The sequence below is a fragment of the Clinocottus analis genome, unplaced genomic scaffold (assembly GCF_023055335.1).
Source record: "Clinocottus analis isolate CAN_PGR_092001 unplaced genomic scaffold, fCliAna1.0.p SCAF_5, whole genome shotgun sequence".
NCBI lineage: Eukaryota > Metazoa > Chordata > Actinopteri > Perciformes > Cottidae > Clinocottus > Clinocottus analis.
Window position 1 is genome coordinate 5,107,738 of NW_027176207.1, and position 26,246 is coordinate 5,133,983.

The window sequence follows — 26,246 nt, forward strand, 5'->3', positions numbered from 1 at the left end:
CTTGAATGGCTATTGTTGGATTATTAAAGTCCTCTTTCATCCATAACTCACCACCTTGTCACAAATCCTGGGCTTTAATGGTCCGGCAGATTTACTGCGCGTCTTTATTTCCTGAAGCGGTAGCTCTGAACCGTTGCTGCGGCCGGCTCAGAGATTTCTCCCGGATGTTCCAGTTGCGTTTCACCCGTTCACAGCCGAGCGTGTCCCTCCACGTCAATACCCTGCAGTCCGAGGGCAACGGCCCATTGTGAGCGCTGCCGGCCTCTTGGCCACACAAGGCTCAGTGATATCTCCAATACGTTCAGAAGCTCAAAGGTGCCCGGCCAACATTTGGACCGCGATGTCCCGGTTTACAGGCGTCTTTAAGAAAAGGTTCAAACGGTCTATGTTGATGAATAAAAGGTTTTTATTAAGTTTACCCCTTAACATTTATCCAACCCCCCTCAGGTCAAACAGTTAATTTCCAGCACATTGCCATGCAGCGTTTACACATAGGTTATAAGTAGCTTCAGGATGGAACCCCCGCTGAACTCGCCTATAGTAGGATTGGGGCGATGGCAGGGGGTCCGTGTGAGTGTGTGTGTGTGTGTGGGTGTGGGTGTGTAACATACCCCTGAACCAATTAGCTCCGTCAGTGGGGGTGGGCACGACGGTTACAGCGGTGTTCCACAGGGTACCGCCCTCAGCCCTGTGGGGCCCCGGCCCAATAGCAATTATCCCGCCAACAAGAGCCCTAATTAGCCCTCTTGATTGGCTCGGTTGCGGCGCAACAACAACATCGGCAGCCAACACGTAGCGCCGACCAAGGTGACTCCACCGCGACGCTCTGCTCTAAAGCCAGCTGTACTGTAATTAGTCAACAAGCATGGCGGTCGGTAATTGGTAAACAAGTGGTCGGGTTTGTTTGCAGCGTCATTACGAGCCCGCTGTTTGGTAAAGTCTTTCTGTAAGAAAGGGTTCCGTGATTGGTCTGCTTTGTTTTCTCTCCGCTCGGCATCGCTCAGTCTTGTTGCATGGCGTCGGCTGAGTGTCGGCTCCGTGCGGCGGAGACGGAGCAAAGCGATGCGTTTAGTAAAGGGAGAAGGGTGACGAGAAGAGTGACAGTTATTACTCAATCGCGGCAGCGCCTGGTGGCTGCTGCCGTGATAGACTTCACAGTCACTGCTTGCACTGGATTAATGTGGCCCTTCTTTTTTGTCTCCTCCCCAGTCTAAATGTGAAGCTATCCCATGATGCAACATGCGTCCCCAGCACCTGCAGTGACAATGATGGCCACCCAGAGCGTTCCTCCACCATCGTACCAGGAGAGCCAACAGGTCAGAGGCTGCGGCACAACGTTTAAAGGCCAGAGCGAGATGTGTCAGGCTCTCACAGGGAGGGATGGGGTCCAAAACAGATTTAGGGGATTTCTGTCAAAGTTCGAACAGTCTTGATTGTTCGGGTCGATCTCCGCGTGTTATTTGTGCTCTTTACACCCGTTGAAGTGGAAACAGGTTATTTTATATACTGTTGTTCACCAGTTAGACTCAAGTTAAAGTCAGAATCCTTGTCTGATAACAAACCATTAATTTAAGGAGATTACCATTAATCTGATTCCCCCGAAACTTTAACGTGAATCATTGCTCATTTAGTCATGATTATCTATATGCAGGGCTAATTTTTTAGGGTTTTTTTTTTTTTACGGTCTAGGAATGTGTTCATGGGAGTTATTACATGTTATATACTATATATACTCTATGATAGTATTCATAACAATATATATATATATATATATATATATATATATATATATATATGTATATATATATATGTATATATATATATACATACAACTTATTTTGTATGACTCCCATGTGTATAATGCATTATAAATGTACATATAATGTGTTAAAATCTGATATGTAACAATACTTCAAAGCACTAAGAAATATTATAACAATAAAATTAACACATAAGTATGTTATAATAAAAAAAAAATTAGCTCAAGCATTATAATACTACATAATTGCTGGTCAGAATCATAGCGTATTGTAATTCCCATACTTAAAAACATAACATAATATATTAAAATCATTGTTGTATTGTATTAATGTGCTTATAAGTTACTCTAAGTGGTCATTGTTTGCTTCAAGTCAAATAAAAACATTTGATTTTTTGATGTGAGGGATGTTTTCATTCAGGTTTAAAACCCTTTAAAGCTCTGACCGCACTGTTATAAGACTTTAATACAGCTCTGAAACAGAAGTCTCTACAGGAATATTTAAATGATTTTCCATCAGGTTGAATTTCATTTCATAATTAAGACCAGAGCGATACATACTGTATGTCAAAGGGCGAGGGTAAGAGGTCAAGCCCCGGGCTGCCGTGTCCCACACAACCTGTGATGCCACCAACAGGTCATCTTAATTACCAACACCGCAGACCCTCCTATGGATGGGGAGAGCGGGGCGGAGGAGGGGTTCACCCGACCGCCTAAACCCTCCTCTTCGTCCACACCACCTCTGTCTGCGTTCGCCCGGAGGATTAGTGCCGTGGGAGAGCTCCCGAGCTGCAGTCTGCACGCTCGGCAAATGCAAATGAGAGCTAGTTAAGTGTGAAGAAGCTAATTTATTTCCCATTTGGTGCTGGGATTAAGACTTGAAGCTTCCTCCCACCCCACCCCGAAAAAGGAAAAAAAAAAAAAAATGGGGCCGGGGGTTGTTCGACTCATTTCCTCAGAGAGAACGACTGAGAGACGAAAGTGGAGTGGAGAGGGATGAAGGAGACAATGGATTGTGTTCATAAAGCATGTCACCCAACAAATAAGGCTAAAAGAGCAGATTGCGCAATGAGAGATGCACAGTGCTGCAGTTACAGTGTGTGGTTCAGCAGTAGGGCCAGTTGTGAACATATTGCTAATTGAATATTTATCATCTAACAGGAATCTATAGAAGACCTGAGCATGCCTTGTTCAATTACTGGATCTATCCTATCTCGTTCATGTTGCTTAACAGCTTCATTACGAGGCGACTGATCTGTCAGGCAACAATGATTCACTCGGCTACATCCTCATTCCCAGTCCGGCGGCGTCAAATGATGTTGCCCCTTATTGCTTTTGAGAAGTGATTACTAAATGACTTCGACCTCGCAAGCAGCTGCTCGAACACCACGAGAAGTAGAAGCGGTCCACGTGAAGACTCGACATCGTTGATAAAGGTGTCATTTCGGTCATGTGGTGTCTCGTTTGGCCTGGTGGACGAGGGGGAGCAGGTTCAGCCTTCTCGCAGTAGCAGAGAACCAAAGCATCTATTTCATTGGGTGCGATTGATTCCCATGGCATTAGATTTTTTTTTTCAAAACGTAACGCAGAGAAAAGGTCTTCTGAGCTATTGCACCGTAAATAAATGTCACGCTGTGCTTGATTCCAAAATGCTCATTTATGGAGAACTTTATTACTCTCAACCTTGACAAAGGTAGCGAAGAACAGAGCCGCTCTTCTGTTCATATTTTTTTTTACAATAAAAGCTATCGACGGATACAGCAAACTAACTGTTTCCCAGAGGGAACTCAAGTTCCCCTCGACAATTCGCCTCAAAGGAAAGTCAATGACACGTCTGACAGTAGCTGAGGTTACAGTTCAGCTCGGACTGTCAGCGGCTGCTTTGGGTCGATCCTGCTTGTTGGTTGTCTGTCTGCAAACATCTATCTAAACCTTCAATTGAAAAAGAGCGGCAGCTGTTTTAATGTGAAATAATCCCAGACAAGTATTTAGCATGTTCATGGCGATTATCGCTCACATCCCTGGTGTGTGAAAGCCTTTAAGCTAAAGAAACCAACCTGAAAAGCACCTTCACAGTAACAACATATTCACTAGTTCACTTTGTGGTTTGTTTCTCTGTGTCCCCAGATGACGGGCACCACTCAGCAGAACACCAAGACCCCACAGGTCCATATCCCAGCAGCCTCTGCAGCAGGAAATACCTCTGTCAGCGTGACCCTTGACCCCCAGGCCCAGCTTGAGTCTGACAAGAGGGCCGTTTACAGGTTGGTTCGCTCTCCCGTGAGAGCTTCATGTGTCATTGTCTCTCTGTTCTGGGTGAATGAGGGCATTCACTTTGTCTTTTGGTGAATAGATGTGACTGCCCCTGAATTTCCCTTCTCGTCGCTTCTCTTTTCCTTGAAATGATTATTGCATTTTCTCTCTAGCCTCGTCCAAAAAACTGTACCAAATTGACTTGATGTGCTACTCGCCGATGAAGGCCACAAGCGCTGGTGTCTTTAATTAATATGTTCCCTTAAACAAGCCATGACTTAACCGCTTTCAAAAAAAAAAAACTGTACTTGAAGTGCCTCCTTCAATTTTCACTTAGTGTGGTTCATAAACCAAAGAGCACCTTCAGTAAAGGCTTTCACTCATCAAAGGCGAGCAGAAGCACTCTCAATTTACTTTTCTTTGAATTTAATAAATTGACTTTGAAGTAAGCGTTTGATATGCTGGCAGGAGTCGGGCTGTTTCTCTGACTGTGGACTTGGAGAGGCTGGAGCCTCTTTTGACTCTGATTACTGTGATGAGACAATAAAGGAGTGGATACAGAAGTGAATGCTTTCTAATGCTTTTCAGTCACTGTATTGGGCAACACGTTGTCACTCCTAACTCGTCCACGACAGACGCTTCGTCGAAGCCGGCCCTTCCATCTATGACGCTCTACCAACCTCTTCGCTCACTTTGGAACGGGTCTTTTTCCCTTCGTTACACATACTACTTTTCCAAATAAACTTCCATTGTCACAGGAAACGGCTTGCTTGGATTTAGGAAAAGATTGTGATTTGGGTTTAAATAAGTACATGTGTTATGTTGTGGAACGTTGCGTAACCGACTTAAAATAAGCTACGCTACGCTGCATAAATAAAATGTTGACTTTAAATAAGTCAGACTTTTGGCTTGACATGGGACATGAACAGCGGGCCTGTGTCCACCTGGACCTCCTCCCAACCTGACTTCATATTCATAATTATACTATGTCACTTGACTTCCTGTGACCACGGCCCTGCAGAGCGTCATAGTTAGAAGGGCAGCCACACGGACCAAGACAAAGTGGGAGTGAGAACGGGCCGTATTGGGCTATAAAAGCCTCAAGAGGGCTAAAGGAAAGCAAAAAGAAACACATTTAAAGCAATAAATGTTTAACTGGCAAGCAGAGTTGTTTTGTGTAACGTGCTTAAATTGTAAAACATAATTTATTTCTCTTTCACGCCAACAGTCATTTTCAAAGGTAAGCATCAATCTCCAAGTAGTAAAGACTTTATTTTGGAAATAAACTACAAGTTTGCGAAAACTTTTTGGTAGAGGTCAAGTCCAAATATACATATAAACCATACTGAGTGAGGCCGATGCACTTTTGTGAGAAAAAAACAAAACAATTCAAGTGTCAAGTCAATAAATTTGAACCATCGCTGTGTGGACGCAGTGAGATATTTTTTGGAATTAATAAAAAAATTTTGCTCAAACAAATTTTGTCAAGGGACAGTGTCTAGGATTTATTAACATGTCGTGGTGCGGTTGCAGATTTCAAGTGAACAACCCTCCGTTCCCTCCAGGACTGTAACGTGAGGCCTCTCGGAGGCATTTATCACCATAATAACTCCATAAAAACACTATTGTAGGAGCCGGCAGCTGTCGGTACCACGGTTCTGCGCTCCGAGGCTCTCGTTACTGCTTTCACACGCGCGTGGGAGAACTACGGTGGCCTGTAAGGTGACGGGAAAACGTGAAAGGCTCCCTCTTGGCTCGTTCTAAGTTAACGAAAACAGAGTTTTGCATACTAAATCCCATTTCTGCTAATAGATCCCTTGAAGTGATCCACACTGTTCCTTTGTGTAAACTTTCAGATTAAGTCTCGGCTCTGAGTAAAAGCATTGTGAAATATTATCTGACAATTTTCATGCTGAGGTGTAGATAGGCTTTTGGCTTTTTTTTTTCTCTTCTCTTTTGTCACCCTTATTTTAGGTTGTTTACAGATCAGCCCACAGACATGTGTTCCAAACTGTATTCTTTCATTTACCATGTAGAAGCCCTGGAAGGCACCACCTTGTTAGGAGTGGAAAATAAGCAGGAAAATCACTGCTGGGTGAAAACCCAAAAACTCTAGTACAAAAAAAAAATCACTCCTCTCTCAGCTTATCACTAGAATATTGATGCCCCCTTATAATGAGCTTGTATTATCTATTTATGAAGTAAATTATTCAAAATACAGACATTTCTAATCGAGCCGGTGTCGGCAGCAAACCAACAACTTACTGGATGTGTTGAATGGAAGGAGACGCGAGGCCGCCCAGCTGCCGCCTGGCGCAGCCCGTCCTGAGACGGTGACACCGCACGCCACGGTGCCGGGTCCGTCTGTCCCGGCACCGCGGGTCCCACCTGCGGGTATCCACCGCTGCTGTTGGAGGAGGTGCGGGAGGCCCCTGTGCTCAGGCCTGAGGCGAGCTGCTGTAAAGTCCTCAGCGGCTCCTCTGAGATACACGGTTGCCTTTGATGTGAGCAGCCATGTTTGGAGTAGCTCCGGGTGGTGATGGAGGTGGGAGGGAGTAGGGGGTCCAAATCAGCCCTTCTTCCCCTTCCACATGGGCTTTCTGGATCTCCACTTTCCTCCTCTTCCTTCCTTTAACCCCCCCCCCCCTCCTCCTCACACACACACACACACACACACACACACACACACACACACACACAAAGCAAGAACAGAGGAAGCTCACAGTAACAGCTAACACAACCACAGTGTTTTGCAGCCTCGATATAGACCTTATTATGTATAAGTTAATTTAAATATGGTTTCTCTTGTTGTCTTCTAGAGAGAATATATTAACGTTAATAATGCTCATGTGCTTTATTAGCATCTTGATTGGCCTCTATACCAGCCAGGGTCTGTGACTCCTTCCTTGGGTGTGTTGATTCATGTAGAACGGTTGGAAACATGCACGTAGTGGACCTGCAGCAGTGGGTATTGATTGGGTGTTGTGTAGCAGCAAAGCAGTAAAGGCTGGAGCTACAGTCAAGACACGGTTAGCTTAGCATATTGACTGACAGCAGGGCAACACAGCTAGCCTAGCAGAATAGGAGGAAAATGTCCTCCAATACCTGTGACCGTGAGTATGTATCCCACATGTGGAACTTAAACCTATGCAGAAATGATACATAATAATATATGGCAGTGTTAGGCAGATGACGAGGTTTTCTTGCATTCAAACTTTTCATGTGAATTTTAAAAGTAAATACCCTATGGTTGATTATATCAATATCGAGGCTCTGGCAGAAAACCTGACCTATCATCTAATAATAATCAATGTGTGAGATGAGGAATGCAAAGTGATATCCTCATTAATTTCAGTCATTCAGTGAGAGTTTAATACACCTCCAGTATAAAAGGTAAATGCACTGTACTTGCATAGATCTTTTCTACTCTTCTGACCACTCAATACACTTTAACACTACACGTCACCATTCACCCATTCACACACTAATGGGAGGGACTAATGTTCCACCTGCCCATCAGGACTAGCTAACGTTTAGCCACAGCTACGGGAGCAATATGGGGTTAAGCGTCCTGCACAAGGACACATCGACATGGGCTAGCGGAGCCGAGGATTGAACTCCCGATCTTCTGATTGAAGGACGATCCTGTTCTTCCATTGATTCACCCAGAAAACCGCACAGATACATGTGCAATATAATCCATATCAATGAAACTAGTAAGCCTTGAACTCTAACACAGTTTAAAGGCCTTGCCTGTTTGACTGAGGATGACACGGTGAGAACATCGTTTCAATGCACGACTTTCAAGCTGCTCAGACCTGGTCAGATCTTTAATCTTTACACTACACAACTTACTTCTTGTAAGCAACAGTTTAAAGTTGTTGTGCTTTTTGTACTCCATGACTGGCCGACAACAAGGGGGGGGTTACTCACTACAACGGTGCCGATTGCCTCCAAACTAGGTTCTGTCATGGAAACACACGGCAGAAGAGACGATGGGTAGCAATGCATGTAGATGTTGTCGAGGCTCACGTGTCCACGTAATAGCCTCTTTCCCTCGTCTTTACTAGTCCCACTTGGTAAATCAGTCATTGTGTTATGTCCTCAGTGTGTTCATGCAAACAACCAGCAACCACGGTGCACCAACACGCACGATGCGTTTACATCACAGTGTGAAGTCTTTTCATCTCATTGAGGCTGAGATTTGACATTACATCTAAAGCTCAGTGCTTCTCATTCACTGTTCATACTTATGCCTGCAACAATCTACAGATTGTAGTTAAAACACAGCAGACCACTGATTGACCAGAGGGAATCGTAACTCGTGTGACGGGACATCCTGCACCAATCTCCTAATAGCCTTACTTCTGTCACGTTACCCGGAGCACCATCTTTCCTCAAGCTAAAGCTAACCAAGTAGCATTGTGTACTGAACTGAAGGTCAGACATCATGTGAACCATTTTATCAGAATACGTTGATCAGTTAGTTAAACAATGAATTATCATACTACACTAGTATTTTAGCATTAGCACTTTTTCAAATCCCTTTGAACCGTCCTATTTCCCCTTTTATAGGCAAATGTCGCTGTTTATTATCAGTGTCTTTATGTGACACAATAGGATGGGAATAAAATAAGTTGCTTGCAGCTTAAATAGCTCTGCGGAGCACATGGAGCCTGCTGAGTCTGTAAATGTGTAGGATAGCCAATTAAAATGTTGTGATCAACGGTGAGGCAGCGCTGAGGATTCACCAGCATGTGCTGCTAAAATATGATTATTTGTAGCTCTTAAGTGAAAATCCTTGCTGTTCCGTGCCCGGAGGAGGCAGAGCATGTTAGAACTTTTGGAATTGTTTTTTTTTGCCCATGCAAGGAGCTAATGACTAAACGCACCTTGTTACCTTATTATATTCGCAATTAAATTTGACTTCACAAGTCACCGTCTCCCACAGTGAGTCAAATTATGCAAAAAAGGACAACAAAAAAAACACAAACAGCACTCTTTATTTTAATAGAAGTCTGATCTGCCAGAGTTCCTGCCTCTACGCAGTGCTCTTATGGGGGCTGTAGACTTTGAAAAGAGAAAAGCAGGGAGAATCAGCTCCTCTGCCATTTTTCTTTAATTATTTTGCTCAGGAAGTCTGTGTGGGCTTTAATGTTTCTCCCCACTAATTGCTAGAATGCCAACTTTATGAGGAGATGTGTGGTTTCCTCTCTCTCCCTCTCTCTGTCTCCCTGCCTACTTGGTTATTAGCAGTGGAGTAAATGTGTGATAGGGTAATTAGCCTAATGAGTTGTGGCATTTACAATAAAGATCCTTCTGGATTCTGTGCATCTTATTAAAAAGCCGGTGAGGCTTTTGTTTTTGTAGGTTGCAAATGTAGCGTTCTCAGCTGATGGAAGCGGATTGGGCTCAGAGATGGAAATGTGCACTTAATTGAAAGAGACATCATAATCAGTCAGAAATGTCCTTGTGATGCTTGGAAACAACTCGGGCTGAAACTGTGTTTACCAGAATAAGCTGTTTTAAGGTCACGCTTTGAATTCTGCCGTTTGTTCAGAGTAAACTGTTCGCTTGCTTTGCATGTAGAGAACTTAGAGAATCAGTGATAACCAGCCAGACGAGTGAGTTTCTCATAAGTCCTCACAGACGGGCCTAAGACTTGGCACACGGGGTGCCACGGTGAATACACAACACTAAAATACAAAGTACTCACCTGTGAGTATCATTATGTTTGGGGCTCTTGTTGTGAAAGGTAAGAATGGTAATTTACCGTCTTGGTTCGGATTAAGGAGTCTCCGTGTTTTATAAATATAGGCATAACTCAACATGTTCGGTCACAGGTGATTGGTTGATGTCCCAATCGCCCCAAAAAAATGTTATCACGAAAAACAAATCATGGAGCTTTTTTGCCCTGTAACATTTGTGTTTTGTGTGAAAGTACTCAAGACAAAGACAACAGTTTGAACAAATATAACAACGTGCACATGAATCAATGTAAAGGCTCTTATATTTGCTGGAGCAAGAAAGAACTACATTCACCACATTTCTACAGTCTACTCTACACACTCGGGCTGTGTATTGGCAAGTACCTCAAGATAAGATAAACTGTATCACGATAAGCCGCATCGTGATACGCTGTATCACGATGCGATATATCAGTATATATTGCTATATGATACGATACTCTCTTTGCGGGGGGATTGATGTTACACGTGTCTTCACCTCTTCATAAAAGCTGGACACTACACTGATACATCCATCATGTGTCGACATGAAGGATTCGGGATCACATAGCAACGCTCTACAGTATTCAGCCGCTTGCTGGTGGGACGCCATGCTGTGATTTTGGCCGGATCACGTGACAAGCCGGGAGGTCGCTGGCCTTAGCTTTTGAAGGGAATAGAGAGTGACATCTAGCGTTACTGCAGCGGAGGAGGAGGGTGTTTAACACACACACACACACACACTAGTTGCGGACATATTGATACGCTATTATTTAAATAAAACATATTGGGATAGTAAGCTATAAGTAGTAGGTACTTTTCCACTATTCTTGACAGTGAGCTATATCCTGATTTATCCAGAATAATAGACACCATCTGTTCTTCGGTTGCATTTACAGGAACTTGTTTATCAAACATGTTGAACAGTTAAAAGATCGTTGTTGAGGATTTGTAACACACTGGATCAGGAAGTGAAGGCAAACAGGACTCAAAAGTGATTAATTCTGTGTTTTGACTGTGGTGGGATCCTGTTACAAAGCTTCCCGTGTTGCAGTGCAGAGCCCTGTATGGTGCACATTACCATTCAGCCCCTCCATAGTGGGTCTTTGCTGAAAGCCTCTCTCACGCTGGTCAGCCTGGGTGTTTAGCATTGAGACTGGTTTAAGGGTTTGTGTGTGTGTGTTTGAGGGAAGGTTAACATGCCGTCACGCTGACAGTCGCAGAACTCCGAGACGTACGGGAACTCATCCAGCCTCGGGTGTGTTTGTGTTTGTGTGCGCGCTCGTCATTAATGGCGTGAACATTTGAAGACCTCTCATGTCGTACACGACGGGAGGGAGTGCGTTTAAATTTGCCACGTCCAAGGATGCCGTCGGCCACATTTGTGCCCGCCTGTGTGTTTGTCTGCCTCTGTAATGCACCATAAAGTCTGTTTATCCTCGCCTCCACGATGCATCAATGCAACCCTCGACCGCGCGCTGGGTTTTTCCAGCGGCGCAGAGACCCGCCGTCTGACTGGCTTAAAACAGGCTGTGCCTCCTCCATTTAGCAGGTCAGCGTGTGCTGCTGAACGCAGGAAACTGTGTCAGAGCTCAAGTGGTTTTATTGGCTGTTTCTGTCAGATACACGTTTTTATGAGTTTCCTCACCGCTTGAGTTTGGCTGAGAAAGGAAGTCCACAATGTTCTTTTTTTTTGTTTTATTTGGACAGATTTAGTAATCTGTGTTATCTTTCCTTGGCACAAGACTGGCCCACAGCAAACACAGAAGAGAAACAACTCCATTTGGACTTCACAGCCTTTAAGTAATGCCCTCTGGGAACAGTTTTATCGTCATTTCTTTGTTTTTTTTTGAGAACCTTGGCAAGATGCAAAATCTATATAGATGATTGACTTTTCTAACATCTCTGACTGATTACCTAATGCAACGGTGGTTCTGTTAGAGCTGAAATTCTGCCCTCGGGTTTATGTCTTCTATACATTTATGTTTGTATTAGTGCAATGTGTACAAAAATTAAACATTGACAAAAGAAAATATGCAGATAATAACACAAAACAGTATGACACAGCAATGCATACAAACTAATATTTGACTTTGTTACAGATTTTCTTTGTTTTTTCTTCTCTAGTGGGGGAACTACTTATACATATTTCCAGATTAGTGCTATATGTCTTTCTGCACGTATGAAAAAAAAGGAAAAAAAGATGGGGAGGAACGTAAGAGGATACGAATTCTAGTCAAACCTCCCAAAAATATAATAATAATGGCAACATGGGTTTTGCAAAGGTTCAGTGCAGCCCCATGGAGGGTGAGAAGGGACCAGCACTGTACTGTGTCTGTCTGGTGTTCATGCCATGGGCGGCCCCGAGACCTTTAGGAGGGAACTTGTCCATTGGAAATGTTTGCTTTTTTCATTTATTTTATTGATTTAAAAGAAAGGAAAAAATGGAAAGGAAAAAAAAAGACTGAAGTTGTAGCAATGGCCATAAGGCTTAGTATAATGAATGCAGGTGATGTTGGTGACAAGAAACTTAAAGGTGACAGGTGTGTGTGTGTGTGTGTGTGTGCGCACACTACACTTTTTACTCACGTCCCATCTGTGTACATCTGCTGTGGTCCAGCGTGGTGTTGGGAGAGATGTTGTACAAACCTCAGACTAGAAGGAAGCCTCAGAGAAACAGAACCTCGAGTGAAGGTCAGGACCAAGCATGAGAATGAAAAGGGGAGTTGAAAAAGTAAAATAAAGGAGACAAGATTTATTCAGATAATGCCGGGGCTTCTTTTGTGTGTGTGTGTGTGTGTGTTTGTGAACCCCCCACCTCCCACACCCACACACAACCTCACACAGGGTGTGCTTCAGACATGTGGCCTGGGGAAACGGGGCCTTATAGGGAGCACACGCAGCAGGACTCCTCCACACACTGGCTTCTAAAATACGGGGCTACAGCAGGCCTGATTAGGCTGGCAAACAGTGGGGAGCAGAGAGAGAGAGAGAGACCTCCATCTTTCTCTCTCCAACACACACACACACACACACACACACAGTCCACATAAACACATACCTTCAAACCCCACCCCCACCTCGTTCTGTACCCCCTTGGTGGCCTGCCAGGTTATTACGGAAGCAGGAAAACATGACTTATTCCGTAGACGTCTGCTTTGATTTGAGCTGTTTTTTTATGCACAGCTCTGCATCTGCAGCTTTAACATTTTTCATTGGCAGGAGAAAACCAGATATCTCCTGCTGACATTGGAAGTTCATTGACCTTTTACACAGTAGTTAGCAGAAAATGGGCCATTTAGTAGCTGTTGTGAAGCTTTTGCTTGTATAACACAATGGAGTTGCACATGTGATGCAACTGCACAATTGATGTTTAAATGTTTCATTTTTCCCAGCTGTCTATTGTGAGTTTTGTGTTGTCCTGCTTCCATTTATTAGCCTCTTAATCTTCCTCTGTCTTTCAGTATAACTACTAATATTTGACAATGAGCGCTGTGAACAATGACATTCTAGTGTCATGATGGATTGAAAGATATCTATATCTACATAGAGTGTTTTCATTAGCTTTGAATGCTTGGCACAATAGAGAGGTTTCATTTGGTGCAATTTGCAAACTCACCATTAGATGCTGCCAAATCCTAGACGCTGGCCCTTTAAATCATCTACGATCAATATATTTATAAAAACAAAGAACCAAACAACAATGTGAAAACAAGGAGTGCTGTTGAACGTGTCGCTCCTATTATCCGCTCGGCTTCGTGGAGTTTCTTTAGAGAGTTTCAGCTCATTGTTTAGCTGAACCGACTTCCCTGTTTTGGTTGTTTCTCAGAGCGCCGTCTTCACTACCTGCTCAGCACCAATCAGCACGCAGAAGCATTTCACGAGCGCTAAAAGAGAGCTCCAGTACATTTATGAGGCGTGCCAGTCCAATCATATCCTGAAATCTTCTGATTTCATGGGGGTCAAGAGTCATCACTTCTGAATAACCAATACATAATGCAACTCGCTCTTTATCTACCTTTACAGCTTCTTTTGTATTCATAAGACATAGAAAACAACCAGTTGTTGTGATTGATTCTTGACCAAAAAAATCCGGAATTTATTCCGCCCCAGAACCGCTTTAAAATGTGGTCAGCTATCAATTAACAGCAGTTTGTATATATTTCAATACCTGTCTACCTCTGAGTCAAACTTTTCAAAGTGCACTCCCCTCTAATCAAACATGAAAATGAAAATCCAGTGGGGCCTTATTTCCTCCTCTGACTCACCGCCCATAAAGCAGATGCCACCAGAGCCGCCGTGCTCTCACCTTCATGTTTAAGTCATCACATCCCCCCGCTGGCCTCTGATTCTCCGTTTTGGGCTTTTTTTTTTTTTCCGCCGGTGACCCAGCACGGTGCAGCGCTGGAGGGAGGGGACCGTGCTGACTCCACTCACTGGCCGTCCTGTAAATCGCTCTTTTATGGCCCTCATAATGATCCCCCAGCCGGCAATCTCCACTCCGTCGCACTGCAGATAGAACCTGCCGCTTCTGGCAGCCGACGTGGGGGGGCTCAGGATGGTGGCAGGAGGTAGTGGGAGACTGGGAGACTGGGAGGCACACACGGCGTGACCGTGCACTCGCCCACACACCCACGGGCGGACACATGCGGCTACGCTCACGTTCATAAAAATGCATGCCTTTTCACACCCCATCTACCTTAATCTGTGTAAAGGTCATAGAAAGTGCCGAAAGGTAGTGTTTTTACCTCGCTTCCAAGTCGGCCGGGTCCAGCTGTGCACAATGGTACGTCGTCAAGGATACACGTCTCCTCACAAACCCTGATTGCTTTGATAGCTTTAGCCTTTAGCCTTTGGTAGCCGCGGAGCGCCAATGGCAAGTGGAGCTTATAATTCCCACTCAGCACAGACGCCACAGAATGAAGCTCCATCTTAAAAAAAAACACGATGATCTTAAACATATCATGTTGAATTTCCTCAAGAAAGAAAGGAACAGCATTCAAATGAAGATGTTTCTTCCTTACTTTATGGCTGTAAGTATTTAAATATATATATATATATATATATATAGATAACAGTGACATGACAACATTTCTTATGCTACCTTTATTTGTAGCACTTTTGCTTTAATGGCTCCACATAACATGTTTAAGAAATGTCTGTTGAGGAAAGAAAGGAACTGGATTGCAGCAGCAAGAGAGAAGAAACATAAAATATTCAATGCAAATGAGTCCACATCAAGCCTTTACAAAGCTGTTGTTGTCAAGATAAAATCCTCACCATGTACGTTACCACGTTGTTTACAGATTTCAGGAGCATTTCAGCTCAACAAAGTCTGCTGAACAAATGCACTCTGGGTTTAATGTCCTCTACTGATTCTGAATGTTAATTAGACTCAGCGCCATTAAACAAGACATGCTTTATTGTTTCTGTGTGAGAATGGGAGCAACAGTAGGAACATGGCGGATGAAGGAGAAGGCTCGCTCGCTTTCAAACCGCACATCCGACACATTTGGGTTTTGGTGGAGGCTTATGAATGTACCAATCTGCAATTAGGAGGAAATGCAGATTCAAGTACCACTTCTGAGATCTCAGGTAAGAGAAATGTCACATTAAATTACAAGAGAAAACAATCAGTGGAATAATAAATAACTCTTTATAGGAGGCGGGTTGGGGGGTAATTCACATAACTCACTAACACACAGTTTATGTACTTTGTGTTTAACATGCAGGGAGAACTTAAAACTAAAGAACACATCAACTATTGAGAGGACGGGGTGGTGGTGCGCTGGAGCCCCGTGTGGCTGAACAACAAACACTAGGAAACATGATACTGACCAAAAATAAAATAAATCAACTGCTACAACCTTTTGATTGTTTTACCTGTGAAAAACAAATGAAGTAAAGATCCTGGCAAAACCTTTTTTTGAACCACCTGTTTCAGACATGAGACAGGTGGCTCCTGTTCTTAAGTCATAAACACAGGAGAGAAAACAGTTTAGATCAGAAAAGACAATGAGCACATCTCCTCGGGGCTTCCATATAGGACGCTCTATGGTTTGCTGTTGCAACAAAAACAAAAGAATGAACCTGTGAGTTCTTAACTGTGAGTTCTCCAAACATGTGGCAGCACGGTTGCTATATGGTTGATATGTGGTTGATATATGGTTGATATGTGGGTGCGGCATTGTTTTATGTGCATTTCATTATTATTGTACGTTTTGTTGAGTTGGATTTGCGTCTGTTAATGTTCAGACTTGATCTCCTACCAGCCTGCCAGGCCAGATGATATTAAAGATAATATTAATATGATATTAAACTTACAAGACAACTTCAGACAAACTCTCTTTAGGCATCCACTGGACATTTTACTCATTTTAACACCCATAAAATCGTTCCAATTTGAACAAGTTAGGATGATTTGGTTCATAAGGATGTGAACAAGAAACATTTCTGATGTAAAGAAAATCATTTGGTACAAAGTCGTCTGACTCACGAGATAAGGACTGTTGGTTTGAGTCTGCGGTACAAAATTCGGTACAAAAGTCCACTTGAACCCAATAACTCAAAACACAAGAATGCATTTGCTAGTATGCTAATATGATAATGCGCACACAAGTCTCATGTAAACAATGATGAAATGAGGACAATTTGAGTCAACACTGTTGGTTGGTGGAGGCGTAAAACTGCGAGGTAGAAGTCAATGGTGGAACAGGGTCAACCTTCAATCAGAGATTGGGCGGTTCGATCCCCTGCTCCGCTAGTCCATGTCGATGTGTCCTTGTGCAAGACACTTAACGCTGATTTGCCCCGTAGGCGGTTCCTGTGCTGTGTGAATGTGTGTGTACATGTGAGATAGTCCGGATGGGCAGGTGGCATCTTGTATGTAGCTCCTCCCGTCAGTGTGTGAATGGCTGAATGATGACGAGTTGTGTTAAAGAGCTTTGAGTGGTTGGAAGACTAAAAGAGATATACAAGTATTTATCATTTAGTGGTCTTCCTTTCCCCAACAGCAGAATAAGAACGTGTGGAGCCGGGCCTTTCTTTCGCACTCTAGACTCAATAATGACTAAAAATATGCCATAATAACACAACATATATTTGTATAGTGTAATTAACACTGAACATCTGAACCTGGACCTTCGTCATACGGCTTGGCAGCTTTAATTGTTGTATCTGTTTAGTTGTATTCTTGGCTGTTGGCGTTTTTATTCTGCCATGCACAGGCACTACATCTATATGTGTACCTGCCAAATATGGTTTTGTGTACTCTGCAGTTATTCCCACAATGCCCCTGGGTCCTTAGGCCCTGTGCTGCCACATCTCCTTGACAGCATATACAGTTTGTGTGATGCGTTCTTGACGGTGTTCTTAAAGCAAAGTGTTATTCTGTCTGACAGTCGTCCGCGTGTGTGTGGATACGGACGCACACAGAAAAAAAGAGAAGATTCAAATTATCTCAGCGCATCGGCAGAAGGAACGACTTTTTGTGATAACAGATATAACAGAGACAGAATGTGAGAGTAAATAATTAAGACGCCGTCCTCAGCGCTGAGAGCCATTTGTCCCTGTTTGCTCTCAGTTATCCCCCCCTCTCTCACCCCCCCTCCCCCCCTCTTCTACACCACCTCCTCCCCCCACCTGGATTCTTCTCCACCAGCAGACATTAACAGACAAGGCAGAGGCTCTCCACTCGGCACGTGACTTCCTGTTTAGTATTCCTGCCACGTCTGGCTGAGGGAGCGGCATTAAATTGGGATCAGGCAGATTAGAGTATAATATAGACGACTATTAAAGGCTGCAAATGAGAGCCACGGGTTAGAGCCTGAGCAGGGGCCCAGTCTGCCTGCATGTCAGTGCAACACACACACGCACACACACCAACTCATGTCCACAGCAGTCCGACATAAAAATGTGAGAAAATATGGCGATCATCATTAAGCCAACGGCCTCTAATATGTGGAAAAATAGAATCTCTATATGTGCGTTGTGTTCAGTTTATTTAACCTTTATCGATGTATTGCTCATTCGAGTGACGCCCTCCTCCACACGCACACAAACCCTTGTTTCACTCAAATTAGATGGAAACTTGTTAAATATAGATATGAAAACGTTGCGGCTGTTATTTCATTTTTAGAACTGATACTTCTCTTCTAGTCCCTCTTAAAACTGGATGTCGCTGGATGGATGGAGAGGGACACCCGTGACATGCCAGGGGCTGAAATTAGCGCGTCTATACCTGGTGTCATGTTTCCATCACCGGTGATTAAACCTGCAGCAGATACACAGCTGTCACTATTGCAGCTATTTGTCCAGGGAATGAGTGCTGATTGGAACCTTTTCCCACTAAAGACAAAAGCCAGATAATAGTGGGAGTTTGTGTGTTTCCTGTCCGGTGGGAAATTCACTCCTGGAATTAAACTACAGGTAAATAAAACTGCAGAGGCCCGGTGGCCGTGCAGTTTGGTTCATTTGGTTTAAACATTGGGGTAGATACATTATATTCTGGTTTCAAGCTCTTGTCTGGTTTGTGGTGCACTCACTTACTCCAAATGAACCAACTTCAAAAACAAACAATCCCTTTGACTGACAGCCGGACATGCAGCTCTGTTCTGGGCCTCGTGTCTCTTTATCTGCTGGGTTGCACCAAAGAGCTACCCAAGGAATGAGAGGGAATAAGAGTCAAGACACGATGAGAATGAGAAAAGATACTACTGCGATCACTTCCTTCAAAGTGGCCATTCGGTCGATGGAGTCACTCACGAGGTCATAAGGTCACAAGATGCATATATTGTCATTGTACAACAGGGTTGCGTAACAAGATGCCGTTTTATTTTGCTTCAGAAGAAACAAAATGAAAGAAGGAAGCTGCTGTATCTCTGCTTCCAGACAGCAGCAGGTGTCCTTTGTGCTCTTTGCAGACTCCTCTTTTCTGCAACACCTCTGATGCTCAGGAGATAGTCCCAATGATGTTCTGTAGAGCCTCCTGTCCTGAGGGTGTGCACATCCTATGCATGTTTGTAATGTTTGCAGTCAGGATGCTTTCTAATAGTCCTAAGTTAAAGTTAACAAAAACTTGGCCTCCTCAAGTTTCCTAATGAATTGCAGCTATTTCTGCCCGGTGCAGAAGGCCAGAGTTAATGTGAATAAACCAAAGAGGTGTGAAAGCACTTTTATATTGAATTATCACAATGGATCAGATTATTTGCGACTTTAAATAATATGAAGAAGCAGTCGGGCTAGGCCTTTGAGCACCGAGCTGTGTTTGAAATCCTGAAAAAAACATCTGTATAACAATGATTAGTTCTCTTTTTTCTGTTTTTAAATGGTAAGAACATCTCTAATAAATGAACGCTACATACGACTAAAGCCACTGGGTGCAGACATAATAGAATATGCCACTAGTAAGCAGCTTACAGGGGTTATATAATACACTGCAAAGAGTCAAAATTACCATAATTAATTTGGCAGAGACATACTTTGTGTTTCCTTTGAGTCAAAGGTAACTCAAAGGACAGTGTGTGAGAGGATGGAAGAGAGGGATGGATTGAGAACATGGAGGGAACAGAGATCACCACCATGTGATCACCGGCGTGTGGGGAAAACATATTCATATATTCTCACTAGTCTACGCTTGTGTTCTGCCTCCATGCCATTAGGGCAGCAGCTTTCCTCCAAGTGGAAATGCTTAATAATGTGACTTACATTTAGCAGCACAGTATGGGCCATTGCACCGTGTATCTGGGGATCGGATGTGAGTGACATTCCCTATAAAAGGCAGATGGTAACAATGGAGGTGACACTGGAAAGCCTCCGCTGTCACTGGACCATGTCCTATCCTCTTAAAGACGGTTTTTCATCTCCAGCTGAACCTTGTTCGTATGTTCAGCATGTCCTTTAGGGAATGTCATGGAGCTGCACGCTGTTACCAGTACAGTAAGGGAGGGAGAAGGGCTCTGGACGGGAGCTCCTCACAGGTCATGATCTTTTCTCCTGGATCTTTCTACAGTCGACACTCAGACCCTGTTGGGAAGAAATACGTGTCAAAGGAATCGGTTTATATGAAAGCAAGCGTACATGTCAATACAAATGTGATATCATTATATTACTTTGTAAGATAAGCAGTTCTCTAAAGTGTCAAAAGGGGAAATGACATTAGAGGGAGTTCTCATGGACTCACAGGAGGCTTTATCCCTCCAAGAAGCCAATCCAAATGTGCAAGAGCCATTAAACCAGGGTTTTATGGGAAAAAAATACACATCTTAATGAATATGAACACTCTGTTGATTAATTATAACCTTTATAATGACTTTTTCAAAATGAACCAGAATGTGTCATTGCAGGTGGATCACCATCTGCATACAGATCTCACATACAGATGTCCATATTTACAGGATGCTGAGACTGAAACAGAACACCGTGGTTCAAATCTACGCCTTCGTTTAACAGCTGGAAGTCAAGTAAACAGCATTCTAAAAAATAGACAATAATGTGTAATAAAATCAGGAATCAAGAATATTTGCAACAATGCAATAAATGTATGAGATAGGACGATGCTGGGTGAAGAATATTGAATGATTCAAGCCTGAAGATTTTATAATGGCATTATGATTTTTACACAACATCACGCTAGCCTTCCTTCTAACTTGAATTTTATTCTATATATTTTTATATTTTCTCTTTATTTTCCTTTTTATTCGTATTTACAATATTTTTTCTACTTAACTATAATGTGTACTTGTTTATTATAGAAATATATGAACATTGTACACATATTGTAAATATCTACAACAATAAGTATAAAAGTATAAAGTATAAAAAAGGGGAAATGTCGCCCGTAGTGTCTGGAAAGTGTATATATATATATATATATATATATATATATATATATATATATATATATATATATATATATCTGATATTTCATGTCTTTCTAAAGAACTGATCATCAATCAGACCTGATGGAGAGAGCTTCTGAATACATAAAATCATACATTGTATTATTCCATTATATCAGGCTTTCAATCTTGAGCCCTGGCTTCAAAATTGTAGTTTTTATTATGTTCCACCAGATTGAGCCATTTACTCTTTTTTTTGTTTGTCCTGTGGGGCAAATTCATGCTGTTTTCCTGGTTTTCTGCAGGAAAAAAAAGAAAATGCATAAAAATCAATGTTGCTAATCATTGACATATTAGAGTCCGAAAAAAAATCCCCCCCAGCATTTACTATGCAGAACGTTTGGCTGTGTAAACTTAACGGTTACAATTCACATTTTTCAGGACTGATGTTGGTTCAAAGATGAAACTAAATGTGAGTTTATTGGGATGCTGATAGTGTTCAGATGTTCAGAAACAACCTGTTTGAATATAGAACTGAATCTGACTCCTGCCACCGGGGTCGGGCTACTTTTGTTTTTATCAGAAGTCAAATATCAAAATGAAATGACACAAAGATGCATCAACATGTCATCTCTTGCGTGTGTGTGTCTGTGTGTGTGTGTGTGTGTGTGTGTGTGTGTGTGTGTGTGTGTGTGTGAAAAGCTGCATCAAGTTAATCCGAAGCAGTTTCATAGCAGGAAAAACAATCTGCGACATAGAAAGCAATAATGGCAAATGGCAGATTCTTTCCTGTTGTTTTCTTTTCACTCCCACTTGCACAATCACACAGCTGGCCAGTTATTGTCAGCACAAGCGCCTTTGATTGAGAGTTCACACCACTTCTCTCGGGCTGTGGGAAGGCTTTCTGGGAAACGTAGGCCACCTTCAACTGAGATGAAACTATAGTGGCTGCAGCGATTCCACCGACTGCAACACACAAAATGCCCCAAACTCCTAAAATACATGAATGACTGTCGAACTTGAACTTTGAGTGCAGTGAAATGAAGATTTTTAGAGATATACTGTAGTTCCAGCTTGATGATGACCAACATTTACTGAATGATGGAAACTGACCCACACTGTGTCTCCTCTCTTTCTCCAGACATCCCTTGTTCCCCCTGCTGGCCTTGTTGTTTGAGAAGTGCGAGCAGGCCACACAGGGCTCTGAATGCATCACGTCAGCCAGCTTCGATGTGGACATTGAGAACTTTGTGCACCAGCAGGAGCGAGAACACAAGCCCTTCTTCAGTGAGGATCCAGAGCTGGACAACTTGGTAAGAACTACACGCTCGACGTAAATGAAGACTGAGATAGCATAACAAGAAGGAAGCTGTAGAAATGCCTTGTTTGTCTGTTTCCAGCGCATCCCATCATTACCACTCCTAATCATTCCCTCCTTTTTCGTGTAATCTTCCCCGTCCTCCCCCTGCACTTCCCCTTGCACAACAGCTAGCAGTAATTACTAATTAAGAGAAGGAGGATGCTGATCATGCTCACCGAGAAAAGAGGGGGAGGAGTTGAAGCCAGACAGAGTCAAAGACAAAAAGAAAAGAAAAAAAAAAAGTGCACTCTTGCCATCGCAGTACTCGGGCGTACAGGCCGACGAGTGCTGAACAGTCAATTAACCCTGCATCTGTGTGTTTTATGAGGCACTGCGGTACAGGCATCCCTCCCAAAGGGCACTAACTCTTCCACAGGACGGAGCGTCTCACTGGCCTGACTGGCTGCGATGGGCAGAGAGTTACTGGTCCCTTGATTAAGTGAGCGAAGAGTTTAATTAGCTGATTTATCTCCTCTTGGCCAAGCACTTTTCTGTCCATTGTGTTGACCTTGGGTGGAGGCGTTGAGGGAGTGCACCTCCGAGTGCTGCACCGAGGGGGGAACAGCACCCTGTTGATGGTCACTTCACCGCAGGAAGTACATCATTATTATTCCTGCTTGAGAACAACCACTTCACTACAAACAAACCCTCCAGATCTTATATCGTATGGTGTCGTTTCTTGGCCATCGTGGGGGAATAAACCTGAGCCCAAGCAGTTTCCTAGCAACACAACTCCGATGAAGTGGGCTGTTAAATATCAGACATCTGTCCATCAGTATCTAATATGCCAGAGGTTCCTCTCTGACCCCTGCTATGGCAATCATTTTAATTATTTTATGCGGGCGAAGCAATAATTCCACTTTGGTGTGGGGAGATTTTTCTGGACGTCTTCGGGGATATTGGTCTGTAGAACCTGCAGAGAAGCCTCGCCAGCGTGAAGAGTTCCTGTAGTCCGTTTCAGTGGTATTGTTTGTCTTTGTTTGCTCACTATTTTGGCTTTTGTTTGACTGGCAGGCTAATTGCAAATAAATGCTGAAGCCCTGAGATGCAAGTGAGAGAAAAAGAAAATCTGATGATCCATTTAATAAATTGTTTCAGAAACAAAAAGGGGAACAAAGATGTTTCTGGTGGAGCTAATTAAAAGGAATGTATTGATCAGACAAAACCTTGAATTAAACATACCATTGAATCCACTACATGATCACATGAGGATGAAAATAATCTATTTGACTATATTAGTGGACGAGCAGCCCTGCAGACAGGCAGTGGAGGCGCTGCTGCACTTTGACCTGTCATCATTACATTACATCAGAGGCTCGGTCTTTGGGAGAGTGAAGGATGAAAGGATTACAGACACCCTGGCCCCCCTGTATACTTGCAATCTATATGCATCTCTGGAATAAATAATAAAGGTGGATGTGACTCCCTGCTCATCAATTAAAGAAGCCGCTGCTTGTCAGTTCCTCTCATCAAATTTCACCCTTTAAAAGCTGATTTAAACACCACATCTCACTTGTATCTCGTGTCTTGGAGTTTAACTCTTTCACTTAACATGACCAAATGTGTATTTGATCGCTAATATATCATCTGTGCCGTATATTTTGAACACACTAGTATCCAGTCATTTGGGTCACATGTGCGCCAGTCTTACGGGTTTTTAATGGGTTTCCTGCATTGAGTTATAAAGGGGATTAATCCTTGAAATTAATCAAATTAAAGGAATCCCTGCACTTGCATCTGGAAGGACCAATCCCCCAGCTGTACGCTTGAGTTCACATTATCATGGAGCTCGCCGCTGTTTGGACTTCGGAGGCTTGAACATTTGAACCGAAAACCCTGCATTACAAACTGGAGGTGTTGGTTTGAGCATTTGGGCATTTAGGCGGCATGAACCACCGCACACAGAATGTAGAAGTGGACATAGTGGACGTGAAGTCACCTCTTGCTTTGTGGCGACAACTTTGAGGCTTCGGTTTGGCATTTTGGCTGCTGCCATCTTGTTTTTTGCAACCAGAAGTGACACGTGAGGGTGCAGCTAAACACAGACATCTAAACTACAATTAACTTTCATGAACTGAAAACACTGTATTGAAGAAGACTGGAAACTAAAGATTGAGACATAACCTTATGTTTACTGAGGGAATAAATCAATACTTCTACAGTATATCTGACTTCTTGTATCAACCACAGGGGTCGCCTCTATTGGCTATTAGAAAGAACGCAAGTTTAAGGTACTCCCACAGTTACTTTTTTAAAAGACATGGAAATTGCCCCCAGTGAAAGACAGTACCCGGTAAAATGATTAGAAATGCTTCAGACCTTTTCTAAATGAATAAATGTGTCTCTCAAAAGTCCTCCAACTGAAAAAAATGTCAATTTAGTTGCAAATTCATGGGTGGCTTTATTCATTTGTGCCATAGACGGAATAAAGGTGGAAGCAATGACACAGGCCCTTGATCACTACTGTGCAGACTTTATTGGCTTCACTTCGGTTCAGTGGGAGGAAGTTGAGATGCCCCGTCCCTCTACAGTCTATGTTTTGTACATTGTGAAGGATTCCTCTGAAATTTGATTTCAAATAATGAGTAATGAATTGGTTTCACCATTGAGGTGTTAAATGTGTTTTTTTTAACCAAATATCTCTCTTAGATGCATTGCAATGCAATGTGGTTCAGGCATGGTGCCCACACGATGAGTCCTAATAGTTTTGATGGTCACTTGACTTTTCATCCCACACTGACAAGTGGTCAACAATCCACTTGAGCCAATGCTTCACAGATTCATGACCAAATGGCTGGAAAGCTAATTCCTGTTAGCCCGAGCTGAACTTTGTCTTTAGTGCTAATTAGTAAATGTTTCTACATGTTAAGCGTTGAACTAAGTGCTTAACATTAACACATTGCTACTGTAGGCATCAACGCTGTGATTGGAGCATTTCAGGTAGCATCGAGCTCAAAGCTCCATAGAGCCCCACAGAGCTGCTAGCATGGCTGCTAGAGTGATAGAGCTGCTCCTCTTTTAACACCCTCGTCTTTCCATAGATATTCACAAATGTTTTTGAAAACACTAGTAAGTCTGGCTTAATGCTGTATGTTACATTTGAAGTGTTTATGTGTTTGACTTAAGTGATTAGCTTAGTAGCATGTTGTGGTGGTGATCTGCTTATGGTCTGTCTCTGTTTCCCACAGATGGTAAAGGCCATTCAGGTGTTGCGAATCCACCTCTTAGAGTTAGAGAAGGTCAATGAGCTCTGTAAAGATTTCTGCAACCGTTACATCACCTGCCTCAAGACCAAGATGCATAGCGACAACCTCCTCCGTAACGACCTCGGAGGACCCTATTCCCCGTCACACACCAGTCTCAACATGCAGCAGGTCAGTCATGGACTCTCTGTGGATCTTACTTCCTTGATGGTGTCTCTTTCTGAGTAGCACTTCCCAAGATACACCTGGTCATTTATCACCAGGTAGATTTGGCTTCTGGGATTTCTTCAGTCTGAAATAGTCGAGCTGCCTCTTTGCATTTGCTCACTAATATCTCTCTGTGATCCCCCAGGAACTAATTCAGACCTCCTCTCCATCCATGACCTCTGTCTCCAGCTCTGTTAACCCTTCAGGGATTTTGGTGGCCGCCGGGGGTCTGCAACAGGGCAATGTCGCCATGACGACCATCAACTCTCAAGTGGTATCGGGTAAGCACGTGATGACATAAACACCAGGACTCTGACACTTTCACATCCAATTTGCATGGCTTGTATTAGCGTGAGGGGAGTATTCCTTCTGCTATGTCACATTTAAAAGTTGGGGGAGGGGTTTATTTTGAAATCTGCATATTTAAGACCCATGTGACTTGGATTGGTTCAGGCTGTTGTGGGGAGACCAGCAGTTTCATACAGCACAGCACATATACAATCCACAGACGTCATATGACATAAAGGTCCACTCCTGTAATCACACTTGCTTTTATAACACGCATATTCTTTTTTTCTTTCTTTTTTTTTTTTTTACATATCTCTGGTTTCAGTTAATGGGAATACATTTTGTCTCAAATCTAAACCCTTCCTTTTTCCGATGGTCAAGATTGTATAACTGCATTTGCTAGTACTGAACTGTACCGTCTGTTCGCATGGTGAAATTATCGTAATATGCAACACCTGTTGTGAATCATAGAGATCATCATTGTCAGGGGGGACAGTTGAAATGACAAACTAGAAGCATTGAAAGTTAAATGTAGTTCACTACTATGCAATATTGTTTGAAAAATGTACTTGACACCTGGTGGTAAAATTATTAATCAGAAAATGTATTTGT

General features: G+C 43.0%; 1 protein-coding gene across 1 annotated transcript in view; it reads left to right on the forward strand.

The window, feature by feature from the left end:
• Nucleotides 1-26,246, forward strand: part of pknox2 (pbx/knotted 1 homeobox 2) — a 93,118-nt gene that overhangs the window by 56,790 nt on the left and 10,082 nt on the right. Inside the window, exons 3-7 of the mRNA XM_068600897.1 lie at nucleotides 1,210-1,316; nucleotides 3,887-4,023; nucleotides 21,718-21,889; nucleotides 25,125-25,310; nucleotides 25,492-25,627. Coding sequence (XP_068456998.1) covers nucleotides 1,230-1,316; nucleotides 3,887-4,023; nucleotides 21,718-21,889; nucleotides 25,125-25,310; nucleotides 25,492-25,627 — 718 coding nt within the window. The 5' untranslated portion in view covers nucleotides 1,210-1,229. The remainder of the gene's footprint in view (nucleotides 1-1,209; nucleotides 1,317-3,886; nucleotides 4,024-21,717; nucleotides 21,890-25,124; nucleotides 25,311-25,491; nucleotides 25,628-26,246) is intronic.